Below are 13640 nucleotides of genomic sequence, written 5' to 3'. Positions count from 1 at the left end.
CACGTCCACAGTTATCATTGTGAGCTATTCTTATCTGTCTTCTGCTACGGCACTACCAAGTGTGCATTTCACTTGATAATATGAATTTGGATGGAACTTGTGCAATGAAGTGAGACCTAGTGCACCGTCCTTTCTGTCAGATAGTCTAGATTCAATTCCAGTTTGGGATATGTCTATCTGGTTTTGTCAAATTTGGGATACCTTGTCTGTCGGTCGAAGAAGGCAACAAACAAGTGGAAGCAACCGATGCTTTGGTCATTCGACTCCTTGATGCCAGTCTGTGCTTGCTGTCATGCTGGCAAAAGCGGGGGTTTCGGCCGGTTTTACCTAAATGGTTTCAATTTCAACCAATCTGTAGTTGATAGTCAAGGTCGCGTTATTAATACTTGGGCTGATATCATCAACCTAGCTAATCTTGGTATGGAAGTAATGCACGAACATAATGTTCACAACTTCCCTCTAAACCTAGCTGCTCTTGAAGTTGGCATGAAAAATGCCGAAGAATAATATTTTGAACCCTGAATGTATGAGGTCCTATCCAATGGTGGTAGCTCATAACTACTTTGAACCCTGAATTAGAAGCTGTACTAAATCGGAGTCAACTAAAAGAGATCAGAGGGAGTAGTTTTGTAAATAGAAAATAATAGTTTTATATTCTTTATCAAGGGTGGTTGTACATTTTGACTTAATTGATGCTCCGCTTCTTCAATGCATGGAGCCGCCACGGTGTGCCCCGACTCCCGAGTCTGATTCCGTCCCAAGAAACAAGGACTGAGGATTTGGGTTGGTTTGAGCCTGATTTTATCCCGCTAGAAAAATGGTTAGCTGTGAATTTTAAGGTGCTTACTGGGAAAGCATCCATTGAAAACTACTCTCGGGCCCTCGTACAATATAGAACGTTTTGGTAATTAACAAAGTTTATATTTTTTAAATTTGATACAACTCACTAAGTTTTCCCCTAGCGAAATAACTAGGGTTTCTCTGTCCTCCGACGGCGGCGCCGTCGCGACTACGTCCGCAACCGATCAAAAGCGTGCTGCTATGGAATCGGGCAAGGCTCCCACGATGGAGAGTGAGAAGAACTCGGAGAAGGAACATGGCCAAGGTTCGGGGTCGAAGTCGGAAACAGGAGGCCCCGCGCGCACGGGGGTGCCGGTTGAAGAACTGCTTGATCGCCCGAACCTTGACGAGGAAGAGGATGCGGGATTCGTTTGGGAAGAAGAGGTGGAGGATCATGAGGCAAAAGCAAAGTGGCTCGCCATCGCGAAGGTACACACGGAACGAGGGTTTAGCCCTATCGCTCTCTATGCGGATATGCGTTCGGCATGGATTCTGGCGAAGGATGTCACGTGGAGGAAGATCGAAGATAATCTGTTCACTATACAATTTGCTTGTCTTGGGGATTGGAATAAGGCGATGTTGCAAGGTCCTTGGGTATTTAGAAATCAAGTTGTGATGATCGAATAATATGATGGCTTTGCAAACCCTAGATCAGTCCTCCTCGACAAAATTTCGGTTTGGGCTCAAGTTTTGAAATTACCTGACATGCTGTTGAAAGAACATGCTATCCTCGGTATGTGTAGGAATATGAGGCAAATCAATGAAGTTCAAATTAAACTACCATCTGGCTATGTTGGTGAGTTTGTGAGAATTCATGTGAAACTAGATGTGAAAAAGAAGCTTACGAGGTTTGTGTCAATGATAAAAGATAAACATAAGGAATGGTATCAAGTGAAGTATGAGAAACTGCCAACATTCTGTAACAATTGTGGGCATCTTGAACATTGGCATGAGGAATGTGGAGATGGTGTCCATGATGAATCAAAGTTTGAGTAGGGTGATTTCATGCTAGCAGGAGGAGGTCGAGCTATGGGACGTGGAAGGGGTGCTGGCCTTGGCTCAGCTCCTGGACGTGCTCCTTTTGTGGGAAGAGGTAGGGGGAGAATGGGTGACCTCTGCATGGGAAAACCAGACATGGAATAAGGTTGGTGATGGAAGGGCTATTGTAGGGGCAGCAAAGGAGGATGTGAATTCTCGGAAAAGGCTCAATTTTGATGATTCAAATATCACTGATGGCACATTATTAATCACTGGTGCTGAAGGCAAGGTATCTGATATGGTGGTTTGTTTGACAACGCAAACAGTGAAGAAGGGACTAATCCAGAGGATACACCGGGGAAAATTCAGGCCCCAAAGAGGACAAGAACTTATGACGACCAATCTACCACTGACAACAGTGGAAACCTAATATCGGCGACCTCCGAAAAGGGGGTTCCGGGAGCAATGAAACTCTTAAGTTATAATGGTCGTGGTAACGACGCTGGTGGATATCCAGAAGCGCTAGGGTGCGGATGTCATTTTCTTAATGGAGACACATTTGGAGGAGTGGCATGCAGAGTGTCTTCGGAAGAGATTAAATATGGATCATAAGGAGGTTGTGACTAGTGATGGTCGTAAGGGAGGTTTATTGGTGTTATGGAAGAAGGATGTTGTTCTTTCTCTACGATATAAAACTATGAATTATATTGATGTTTTTATAGGCGCAAGTCAAGAGAACATTTGGAGGTTTACAGAGTTTTACGGTGAACCTAGATGGGCGGACAAACATCTAACTTGGGATCGCCCGCGAGAGTTGAAGGGAGACTCATCTATGCCGTGGTTGGTGATGGGTGACCTTAATGAAATATTGTATCAATTTGAGAAAGAGGGGGGTAGACCAAGACCGAATCAATGTCTGATGGCTTTTCAAGATGCTTTGTCTGAATGTGGTCTCACTGACCTTGGTTACGTAGGAGATAAATTCACATGGCATAGAGGGGGTACTAGAGAAAGACTGGATCGAGCTTTGCCGTGTGATGATTGGAGGTTGAAATTTCCTGATGTAGTGGTGGAAAATCTAAATTATGGACGCTCTGATCACAGACCAATTCTTCTGAAATTTGGTGAAGAGCAAAGGCAAGAGGTTAGAGGACCGTCGGTTCAAGGAGAAAAACTTTAATGGCGTGGTTGATGATGCCTGGAAAGCTTCGGCTTATCTGGATCAGAATGGGCTAGCTAGTAGATTGGGCTTGGTGCATGATAGTTTGCATAGATGGGATAGAACAGTGTTGAAGAAATCGCAGAACAAAATTAATTCAGTCAAAAGGGAACTTGAAGAGTTAACTCGCAGTGATCTAACAGAGGAGAATATAAGAGAAAAAGAACTTGCCATGGAAATAGAAAAATTGTTGGAGCAAGAGGAAATGTATTGGGCTCAGAGAAGCAGGGTTAACTGGCTACAATTTGGTGACAAGAATACAAATTTCTTTCACAACTTTGCGTCTAGTAGAAGAAAGAGAAACAAAATTAAGAATCTGAAAAATCTGAATGGTTATATTCTTGAAGGTAAAGAGCAACTGAATCCTCATATTTCAGGTTATTTTGCGGTCCTGTTTACTACCGAGGTGGAAGGACCTGATCCTGCATTGATTCAGTTGGTAACACCGAGGGTGGCGGAGGAGATGATGCAGACCTTCTAAAACCGCACACAACCGAAGATGTTAAGAAGGTTTTATTCTCTATTGGTGATATGAAAGCACCATGATCGGATGGGCTTCATGCCCTTTTTTTCAAAAAATGTTGGAATATTCTGGGAGAAAAGCTAACTGAATAGGTGTTGGAGGCTATTAATACGAAGGTATGACCTTCGGGTGGAACGATACGATTATTGTCTTAATCCCTAAGGTAGAGGCTCCAGAGAGCATTATTCAGTTCATGCCAATTAGCCTCTGTAATGTACTATACAAGGTCATATCCACGATGATAGCGTGCCGGCTGAAAATGATTTTGGATGATATCATTTCACAAGTTCAAAGCGCTTTTGTTCCGGGGAGTCTGACCTCTGATAATATTTTGATAGCGTATGAGTGCTTACATAAAATAAAGAACAAGAAGATAGGAAAGGAAGGTCTTTGTGCGGTAAAATTGGACATGCACAAGGCATATGATCGTATGGAGTGGATATTTTTGGAGTGTATGATGATGCGGCTGGGTTTTCAAAGGACTTTGTGGATCTGCTAATGGCTTGTGTTTGCTCGGTGAGATATAAAGTCGGATACAATGATCAAGAGACGGGGGATTTTACTCCTAGTAGAGGTCTCCGCCAAGGGGATCCCTTATCACCATATTTATTTCTTATTTATGCAGAGGGTTTATCTAGTGCTCTGGCTCATAGAGAGGAGGTTCTTGGCATAGAAGGTGTTCGGGTGTGCAGAAATGCACTATCAGTTTCCCATTTACTTTTTGTTGATGATTCCCTAATACTTATGAAGGAGAATTTAACTAATGCAACCTCATTGAGATAGGTGTTGTATCAATATTGTGCAAGTTCAGGACAGATGGTGAGTGAGGCAAAGTGCATTATTTTCTTCGGCCCAAATGTTGATGTTGAGGTAAATGGTCAATTCTGTGAAGAATTAAATATTATGACTGAAGCAATTTCTGATAAATACTTAGGCTTGCCATCCATGGTTGGTCTAGACCGTACTGATAGCTTCATATATTTGCTTGAAAGAATTATTGAGAGATTGGAAGGATGGAAGAAAAGATTTCTATCTATGGGGGAAAGGAGATCTTATTAAAGGTGATTATTCATGCTATTCCTGTTTTTGCTATGGAAGTTTTCAAGATACCAAAACAATTATGTAAAGCTATTAATGATGCTATGGACAGATTTTGGTGGGGAGATACGGATGAGAAGAGGAGAATGCATTGGTTTGCATGGTGGAAGATGTGTATTCCGAAAAAGCTGGGTGGTATGTGCTTCCGTGATCTTCATACTTTTAACATGGAAATGTTGGCAAAACAAAGCTGGAGATTGCTATCTAATCTTTGCTATCTAATCTGGATTTTCTTTGCGCTAGGGTTCTAAAGGCGAAATATTTCCATAATACTAGCCTTCTGAATGCAGGACCAAAGCAAGGCTCTTCCTATACTTGGCAAAGCATTATAGCCAGGTTACAGACATTTAAAAAGAGACATATTTGAAGAATTGGTAAGGGTGAGAATGTTAATATATGGTAGGATCATTGGATTCCTTCGAGTCCGACGAGAAGGGTGTGTTCGAGGAGGGGTCACATTGTGTTAAGGACAGTAAATGAACTGATTGATCTAGTAAAAAATACATGGGATGAGGACCTTATTAGATCTTTATTCTTGCAGATTGATGCTGAAAGGATCCCGCGAATTCCTTTAAGTCAGAACCTACCGAATGATTTTGTTGCCTGGAACAAAACAAAGAACTACATGTTTTCTGTTCGGTCGGCTTACCATATTGAGTGGGATAATCAGTTTGGTCACACTATTCGAAGAGGAGATGATCAAGGTTCAACCCAAGTTAATCCAGTTTGGGAAATTATGTGGAAGCTCAATATCCCAAGTAAAGTGAAAATATTTTTGTGGAAGGCGCTGCATGGTGTCCTCCCTGGTATGGCCATTCTCACTGATCGTCACATTAAAGTTGCACCGCAATGCTCAATCTGTAAGCTTGGTCCTGGAGATATTAATCATATCATGTTCAGTTGTGAGAGAGCGAAGGAAGTATGGACATAATTGGGTTTAATGAGTGAGATTGAGCAAGCATTATGTGTAGATCGGTAGGGCTCGATGGTGTTGGAGCATATCGTGAGATCACCGAACAAGGCGGTAACACATCTTGAGCAAGTGTACTCACATGAAATAATAGCCATGGCCAGTTGGTACATTTGGTGGCAAAGGAGGGAGAAGGTAAAGGGTGAGAGGGTTTGCCCGCTAAAAAATTATGCCTTTGCGATCAATGCAATAACGACAAATTATGGGGCTGCAATAAGTAAATCCGTGGTAAAATAAATAAATTGGCTAAAACCTCCTAGAGGCCAGCTCAAGTTAAATATCGATGCCTCCTATGTTATGAATGGGACTGGATCGGCGGGTGCAGTGCTTAGAAATGCAAAGGGCGAGGTTTTAGGGGGTATGGTGTGTCCCCTGGATAATCTCTTGAGCGCAGCGACTGCGGAAGCATATGCATTGTTGAAAGGTTTGAAATTTCTGGATAAAATTGGTTGTTCGTCATGTAGTCATGTATCATTGAGTCTGATTCTCTGGAACTAATTCAGGCATGCATTGGAGAGGTGGAGATTAATGGCCCTTATTTTGCTATATTAGCTGCCTTTTTCCAGATAGCAAGCGTAATGACGGATATCTAGTTTTTGCACTGTAAGAGAGAGGCTAAGCAAGTAGCTCATGAATTAGCTAGATTTTCTTTTAGTTCTAAGGAGACTCTTAGTTGGGTGGATGTTCCCCCCGATTTTATTTTACCTTTTGTTTTTAGAGATGTGACTTTACTCACAAACTTGTAATTGTACTTGTGGTTCCGACAGCAAGTTCCAGACGCACTCTTTTCCTTCCAGGGTACCGAAGGGGACAGGAAGATTTTTAATGAGGAGGCTTGCTTGCCTTTTTTTTTTTTAAATAGAACGATTTGGTAATTGGTTTTAGCTTGAGAAAGCATCTCATGTTATTGAACCGAGTGAACAAGTCATAATGAAAACTTCGTGAAAACCACGTTCAAAAGCTTTAAAAAATTCTCACCATAATAAAGTATGTTAGAAACGTGATCTTTTATAGAAACATGTAAAATTTTACGTTCAAACTAATATTTATTTTGAAGGCAAGAAAAAAAAGTTATGCATGAATAGTGATGTCATATTTTTTGTTGTTGATTTTGTTTTTTTTTCACACCTCCTAAACGAATTTGTTGCTGAACTTGAAGTTACATGCTGGTAGAACATCACATCAGCGCTGCATTTGTTTTTCAAAATGGAACTTTGAAACATAGTTTCACTTAGTTTTCACCCGTTTACATCTTAACTTGGTTTTCACAGGATATTTTTTTTCCGATAAAGCACAGGATATTTTATATTTTTTGGTTGTCTATGATTAACCCAATGTTAGCAAGGAGAAAAAGCTTCCCTATTGTGTCAAGAAGAACATACCAAAAAATTGACAGGCTACGCAAACAATGACCAAAATTTTGACCGGCCAAACTTTTGGTAAAATTCGTCTTGGACAGCAACCCAACGTACCCTGAGATCTCTCCCACTGTCAAGTCCACCGCCGCTGTGCCGTACTTTACCGTTACCGTCAACGCCGAAACCTCACCCAGTCATCTCCCAACCCTGCGTCCCTGTCCTTCCCTTCCCTACTACACAAACCCCTCCGCCGCCGCCGCCGCCGTCGCCGCCTCGCCGCCATCGCCCTCCCCGTTCTACCTCGTCCGCAGATATCGATTATTGAGGTAAGGCTTTTGCGCATCTAGTGAGTCCCTAATCTCAGACTAACCTCGACGAATTCGCGGCGCCGCCATCTAGATCCGCCCTTGCTTACCCGGTTTTCGGCTTAGATTAGCTTAGTTTCTTGTTTTGCCGCTGTCGTGCTCGCTCTTAGCTCCGGGCTCACAGATCTGACTAGGCTAGCTGCTTAGGCTTTTCCGTGCTAAGTTTGTGTTGCTGCGGATTGGTGATACCCATGTCGTGCCGCCATTTTCCGGGCTACACGCATCTTTTTTCATGTTTCTGTGCCTCATCTGTCCTGTTTTACATGGTTTCGTATTATTTTTTTTCCCGTATGCTTGTAAGATTCGAAGCTATGTTCGTGGAGAAGAACCTGTTCTAGGATTAAATTGGACCCAGGGTACATCTTTCTGTTTGTCGGCTGGTCTATTGTATTTCCTATTTTTGAACGCACAACTATCTGTTAGTCTCGTACTCTCGTGTAAGAAGTAGCCCGCAGTTCTAGATCTTCTAGATCTTGAGTTTGTAGAGGTGTTCGAGGCCGAGCTCTGCACGCTGCAACATGCCGCGCACACCATCCAGGAGCATATCAGTTTTAGGATGTCAAGCTCGCGGGAATCGAGGGTGTACCATGTCAGTTAGCAGAATGCTTAGAATTGGTTTCAGTGGCGGAGCTTCAAATAAAATCATGGGCGGGCCAAACTAAAGGAGAGCATAAAAACTTGCAATTGTAAACTATAGACTTCAGTAGACAAATGAGTATTAGTCAATACTCACAGTACATTTGGTTCAACGGATCATACACAGCTCACGTTTTTGCTTGGATACTGGATTCATAAACGGTTATGTGCATCTTAGCTATGCAGAGGCTGGGTGTAATGCTTGATACTTCGAGTAATAAAGCGCCCTTATCGGAAAAAATGGTACAAGGAAATAGTAGGGATGGCATTTAACTAGTCTTCCTCAACGTCATTTGCATCATCTCTGTCTTTTGAAAAGCAAATCAATTCTTCTCTAAATAGGTCGTCTAATCGAAATTGCTGGCCGTAGGCCGTAGCTAGCTCTCTGGCAGCCTGCGCCTGCTGCCTAACTAGTGCCATGGATGAGCCGCTCACGAGCAGGAACAACCGAGCGACGAAGTGGAACGAGAACTGCCGAACGGATGAACTGCATGTTTGCTTGCCTCTCACGTGACCTAGGTTGGGTTAGTGGGCTTTATCGATGCTGCATAGGTGTAAAAGTTATTTTTCCTCCTGGGCAGGGCGGGCCATGGCCCAGTTTTGCCCTTGAGAAGCTCCGCCAGTGATTGGTTTGAAGGCCAGACTTCCCGTGTTTTGGAATTTACTGTAATATTTCTAACATCTTAATACAAGAGGCAGACCTTACTTTCCTTTTTTTGCTTGTATTAAAGAATAGCATGCGTATACAATTCCTTCCGTATCTGTCGGTGTCCAGCTCCGACAAGGCGACAACTCATGGTATTTACTGGTGTTGGCGTATTGCTGTGGGTAATTAAAAGCTTGCAAACCTATCCACTTAGCTACGACTGTATTCTGTCCAAAAGTTGACGCAGATTGCATGTTGATTTTAGTCTCGTAGTAAAATGGCACTGCAGCTACTGGAACAGGCTAATGTGCATGCTTTGTATAGCCTTTGGGTGCACCCACTCTCTATTTTCAGGCAAAAGCTTAAGTTAATTCCCTGACAGCAATATCTTAGACTCCATTTTTTATCACTTGTTTGCTGTCAGCTCCCATTTAATCCCTTTCATACAGTTGATAGCTTCTATATTCCCTACTGTTTATCCTAAAAAAAGCTTCTATATTCTGCAGGTGAATTGAGCACGCTAGTTTGTCAAGATGTCTGATAGTCATGAAACCGACAAGAATATTGAGATGTGGAAGATTAAGAAGCTGATCAAGGGACTTGAATCTGCTAGGGGCAATGGCACAAGCATGATCTCTCTGATTATGCCTCCACGTGATCAAGTCTCACGTGTGACCAAGATGCTGGGTGATGAATATGGTACCGCTTCAAATATCAAGAGTAGAGTCAACCGCCAATCTGTTCTGGCAGCCATCACCTCAGCTCAGCAGAGGCTGAAGCTGTATAATAGGGTTCCACCAAATGGGTTAGTTCTCTACACTGGAACAATTCTTACTGACGATGGCAAGGAGAAGAAGGTTACTATTGATTTTGAGCCATTCAAGCCTATCAATGCATCCTTGTACCTTTGCGACAACAAATTTCACACTGAAGCCTTGAGTGAGCTCTTGGAATCTGATGACAAGTTTGGGTTCATTATTATGGATGGTAATGGAACTCTTTTCGGCACACTTAGTGGCAACACTCGTGAAGTGCTTCACAAATTTACTGTAGATCTCCCAAAGAAGCATGGAAGAGGAGGGCAATCTGCTCTTCGTTTCGCTCGCCTTCGGATGGAAAAGCGTCATAATTACGTTCGGAAGACAGCTGAACTTGCCACTCAGTTCTTCATCAACCCAGCTACCAGCCAGCCTAATGTTGCGGGACTAATATTGGCTGGTTCTGCTGATTTTAAAACAGAACTGAGCCAATCTGACATGTTTGACCAGCGCCTTCAGACCAAAATACTGAATGTGGTTGATGTTTCATATGGTGGTGAGAACGGTTTCAACCAAGCCATTGAGTTATCAGCTGAGATTCTAGCAAATGTGAAGTTCATACAGGAGAAGAAGTTGATTGGGAAGTACTTTGAAGAGATCAGTCAAGATACTGGGAAGTATGTCTTTGGCGTTGATGACACCCTGAAGGCTCTTGAGATGGGTGCTGTTGAAACTCTGATGGTGTGGGAAAACCTTGATGTCAACCGATATGTGCTTAAGCACAGCGCAAGTGGAGAAATTATCATAAAACATCTCAACAAAGAGACTGAAGCTGACCAGAGCAATTTCCGTGATGCAGAAACCAATGCTGAGCTGGAAGTTCAGGAGAAAACAACTCTTTTGGAATGGTTTGCTAATGAATACAAGAAGTTCGGGTGCACTCTTGAATTCGTTACCAACAAATCTCAAGAGGGCTCACAGTTTTGCCGAGGATTTGGTGGCATTGGTGGTATCCTGCGCTACCAGCTGGACATTCGTTCTTTTGATGATCTTGATGATGATGAGGGTGTCTACGAAGACTCTGATTAGCAACTAATCAGTCAAATGCCAGATGCAATCACGATTAATTCTGAATTCTGCTCGACTATTTGTTCTGGAGCACTTCAAAGGAGCTGTGAGTTTCGTTCCCTATGCATTAGCTTATAATAATTCCATTGCCGATTACATGATATCTGAAACTCTCCTCTCCTATTTTCAGATCCATTGACTGATGGGCGCGGGGGAGCTTCATATTCTGCTTTGGAAGTCTGAAATGATACAATCACAAGTCGTCGGTTAAATGGTGTCGAGATGTTATTCTCCTAAATCACAATGAGAACTGTGTGATACAAAACTTGGTTGTTACCTCCTATTTTGCTGTTATGTGAACTGAGAGTCTGTCTAAGTTTCGACTTTTAGCAAGTGGTCCAATGGGGAAAAAGTCTGTCCTAAATTTGAGTTATTGTAAGCTACTGTTGTCAACTTGTCATGCCGAAAGGTTAAATTGGATTGGGATTCAAGTGTATCTGTTTTTTTTTCCTATTAATCAGTTTCTAGTTGCATACTCTACATCATAAAGAAAATCAGGTACTCTACACATGATACAGAAATGAGGAAGGTGTTCTACAATCATGCAACCGATCACGATGATTTCTTTGGCGCTGCCATCTCCCATCCCCCGCAGGAATCGTCGCAGCAGCTCTCCTCGCCGATCACCCTGTTGACCGTCCTGCCGATGCAGCTCGACGACGAGCAGACGCCGTCCCTGGCGTTGTCGAAGTCCGGCACGAAGCCCAGGAACAAGGGGGGCTGCGCGTCGTACTGCGCCTTGTACCCCGCCGTCCCGTACTGCTTCTCGACGCCGCCGTCCTTGCGGAACCTGACCTCGCACCCGCCGCCCAACTCCCTGCAGAGGAGCACGTCGTGGCCCGGGTTCCAGAACAGCCGCACGCCGTGCGCCCAGCAGCGGTTGGAGCCGCGGTACGAGCACAGCACCTCGAACACCTCGTCGCCGCGCACGGCCGGCAGCGTCATGTGCGCCGCCGCGGCGCTGGGGATATCGGCGCGCGTCGACCACACGGAGTTGCTCAGGTTGTGCTCGCTGTAGCCGTGGCAGAGGAGCTGCACGTTGCCGTCGGTGAGGTCCAGCTCCTCGCCGACCTGCTGCTCGTTGATCACCACGATCACCAGCCGCTCCCCGCCGGGCAGGAACGGGGACGGCAGGTGGCGGCACCGGTACCGGAGGAAGAAGCTGAGCGCGACCACCGCGGCCATGGCGGCGACGAGGGCGACGATCTTGACGAGCGCCGCGGCCATGATGGCGAAGATGCGACGGCGGTGGCGCGCGTGCGGGGCTCAGGACCGTGGAGAACCAGCTGCGCGTACGTGTGTGGTGGAGGCTGGCATGCAAACTGCTCATGCATGATTCTTGGCTGAGGCCAGAACGGATTTGCCCGAGGAAGGCAAACTTAGACAGCGGACAGAGACGAATGAGCTTGTTTTCCTTCAGGCAAGGAGGTGCGCTGCCTAATTTTGGGGTGTCAGCTCAGTTGGCTAAATTTGCTAACTGGCTTTACAGTTAATCAACTCATCTTTTCTACTATTAACTGCAGGAAATTGCAAGAAACACCAAATACAAGACTGATGAATCAATCACCGTGCCATATTTTTATTTCCATTGAGCTGCCTAGGCATTTCTTTGTTATATTCTCCCACATTTCTTGCCCCTTGTTTAAGCTCTTGAAGTTTCTTGTAGAAGTAACGTGTGTAATGCACTAGAACACTAAGTGGGAATGCATTTCTTCTTTCATTGCCTCCCATGTTCTGATTGGACGTTAGCCATTCCGGTGGCAACTCGCATTTGTTCCCACCATAAGAGAGCACAATCTTCAAAGATGCCTGGAGCTATGCCCATCATCTTGTCTTCCAGGTAGTTTTGCATATGATAGATCTTGTTAACTTTGAGTGTCTAAGAGCATCTCCAGCTGTGTCCCCCTAAACGGCGCCGGATCGAGCATTTGGGGACGTGTTTTCTTCGTGTCGTGTTTGGGGGACGTCGCTCCCCAGCCGCGTCCCCTAAATGGGGCTCCCAAATATAAATTCAAATAGTTCACGTTCAAAAGAGATCGTTCTGAAGTCGTCGCGATCGAACTAGCCGCAATCAAAGTACTTGACGCGCGATCATATTACAGAACGAGCCATGGCTCACCGTCGATCACGACTCGCAGAGGCATTCATCCTCCAGAACCTTCCACTTGGGGCCTCGTGTGCCCGAGGTCGCCTTCTTCTTCCTCTTCTTCCTCACACCGGCCGCGTCAACCTCCACGAGACCCTATGCATCCTCCGCGGCATCCTCATCCTCGTCGTCCTCTTTGTCGCCGCCCTCTTCGTCATCGTCGTCGTCCTCCTCCACCCCTCGTACTCCCCTCCTCCTCCTCCTCCTCCTCCTCCTCCTCCTCCTCCCCAAACGAACCACCGGCGTCCTCGAATTCGAGCGGACCGCTGCGGCCAGTGAACGGGGCTCCATCCGCGCCGGGAAGTAGAACACGTCGTTTGGGTTGAAGCCGCCATGCGGCAGCGCAACCTCGTACCGCGGCGAAAAGTTCGGTGTCACGCACCCTGGAGTCGCAGAAGGGCCCTCGTTGAAGAAACCAGGTGTCGACGGGGACGCCACTCCCGGAATGTGCGCGATGGCCGACGTACTCCATGGGCTCGCGTTGGTAGCAGCGATACACGCGGCCAATACGGCCTTCTGGTGCGCACACACCGCCTCTGACTTATTCTCATGCTCCACCATCCGCCGTCCCCTCCGCAACGCCGTCGACAGCTTGCGCCGCATGCAGTCTTCCTCCCACCTTTCGTCGGTCCAGCCATTCAGCTTCTTCCTCGCCGATGGCACTTTCCGCGGCTTCGCGAAGAGGGCCCTTCGGCCCTTTCGTCCCTGCCTCATTGCCCGGCGGCTTGGTGGCCGCTTTCTTGGCCATTTTTTGGGGCATGTCGGCGGCGCAATGGATGGGAGAGGGTAGCGGCGGCGGTAGGGAGAGAGTAGCGACGGCGGGAGGGAGAAATGAATCGGCGAGATAGGCGGTGAAAGCTTTTGGGAGGGCAGAAAAGTGCGGCTGGAGGGCGGGTTGTGGCGCGAGAGGCGCGATATGGTGGGAGGGAGGGTGGAATTTTTATGTGTCGTTGACGCGTCGGGCCCGCCACTCCT

General features: G+C 45.7%; 1 protein-coding gene across 1 annotated transcript; it reads left to right on the top strand.

The window, feature by feature from the left end:
- Positions 1-7236: 7236 nt before the first annotated feature.
- LOC124704028 (eukaryotic peptide chain release factor subunit 1-3-like) lies at positions 7237-10955 on the top strand. Its single transcript, XM_047236263.1, has 3 exons — positions 7237-7312; positions 9140-10565; positions 10650-10955. Exon 2 carries the CDS (start codon positions 9167-9169, stop codon positions 10478-10480), a length of 1314 nt encoding a protein of 437 aa, XP_047092219.1. The 5' UTR covers positions 7237-7312; positions 9140-9166; the 3' UTR covers positions 10481-10565; positions 10650-10955.
- The last annotated feature ends 2685 nt before the right edge of the window (positions 10956-13640 follow it).

Source organism: Lolium rigidum, chromosome 3, assembly GCF_022539505.1.
Source record: "Lolium rigidum isolate FL_2022 chromosome 3, APGP_CSIRO_Lrig_0.1, whole genome shotgun sequence".
NCBI classification, from domain to species: domain Eukaryota; kingdom Viridiplantae; phylum Streptophyta; class Magnoliopsida; order Poales; family Poaceae; genus Lolium; species Lolium rigidum.
This window is presented reverse-complemented; position numbering and strand designations above follow the sequence as displayed.

Excerpts from the sequence above, each read along its gene's own strand:
- LOC124704028 (XM_047236263.1), top strand. The coding sequence starts at position 9,167 with ATGTCTGATAGTCATGAAACCGACAAGAATATTGAGATGTGGAAGATT.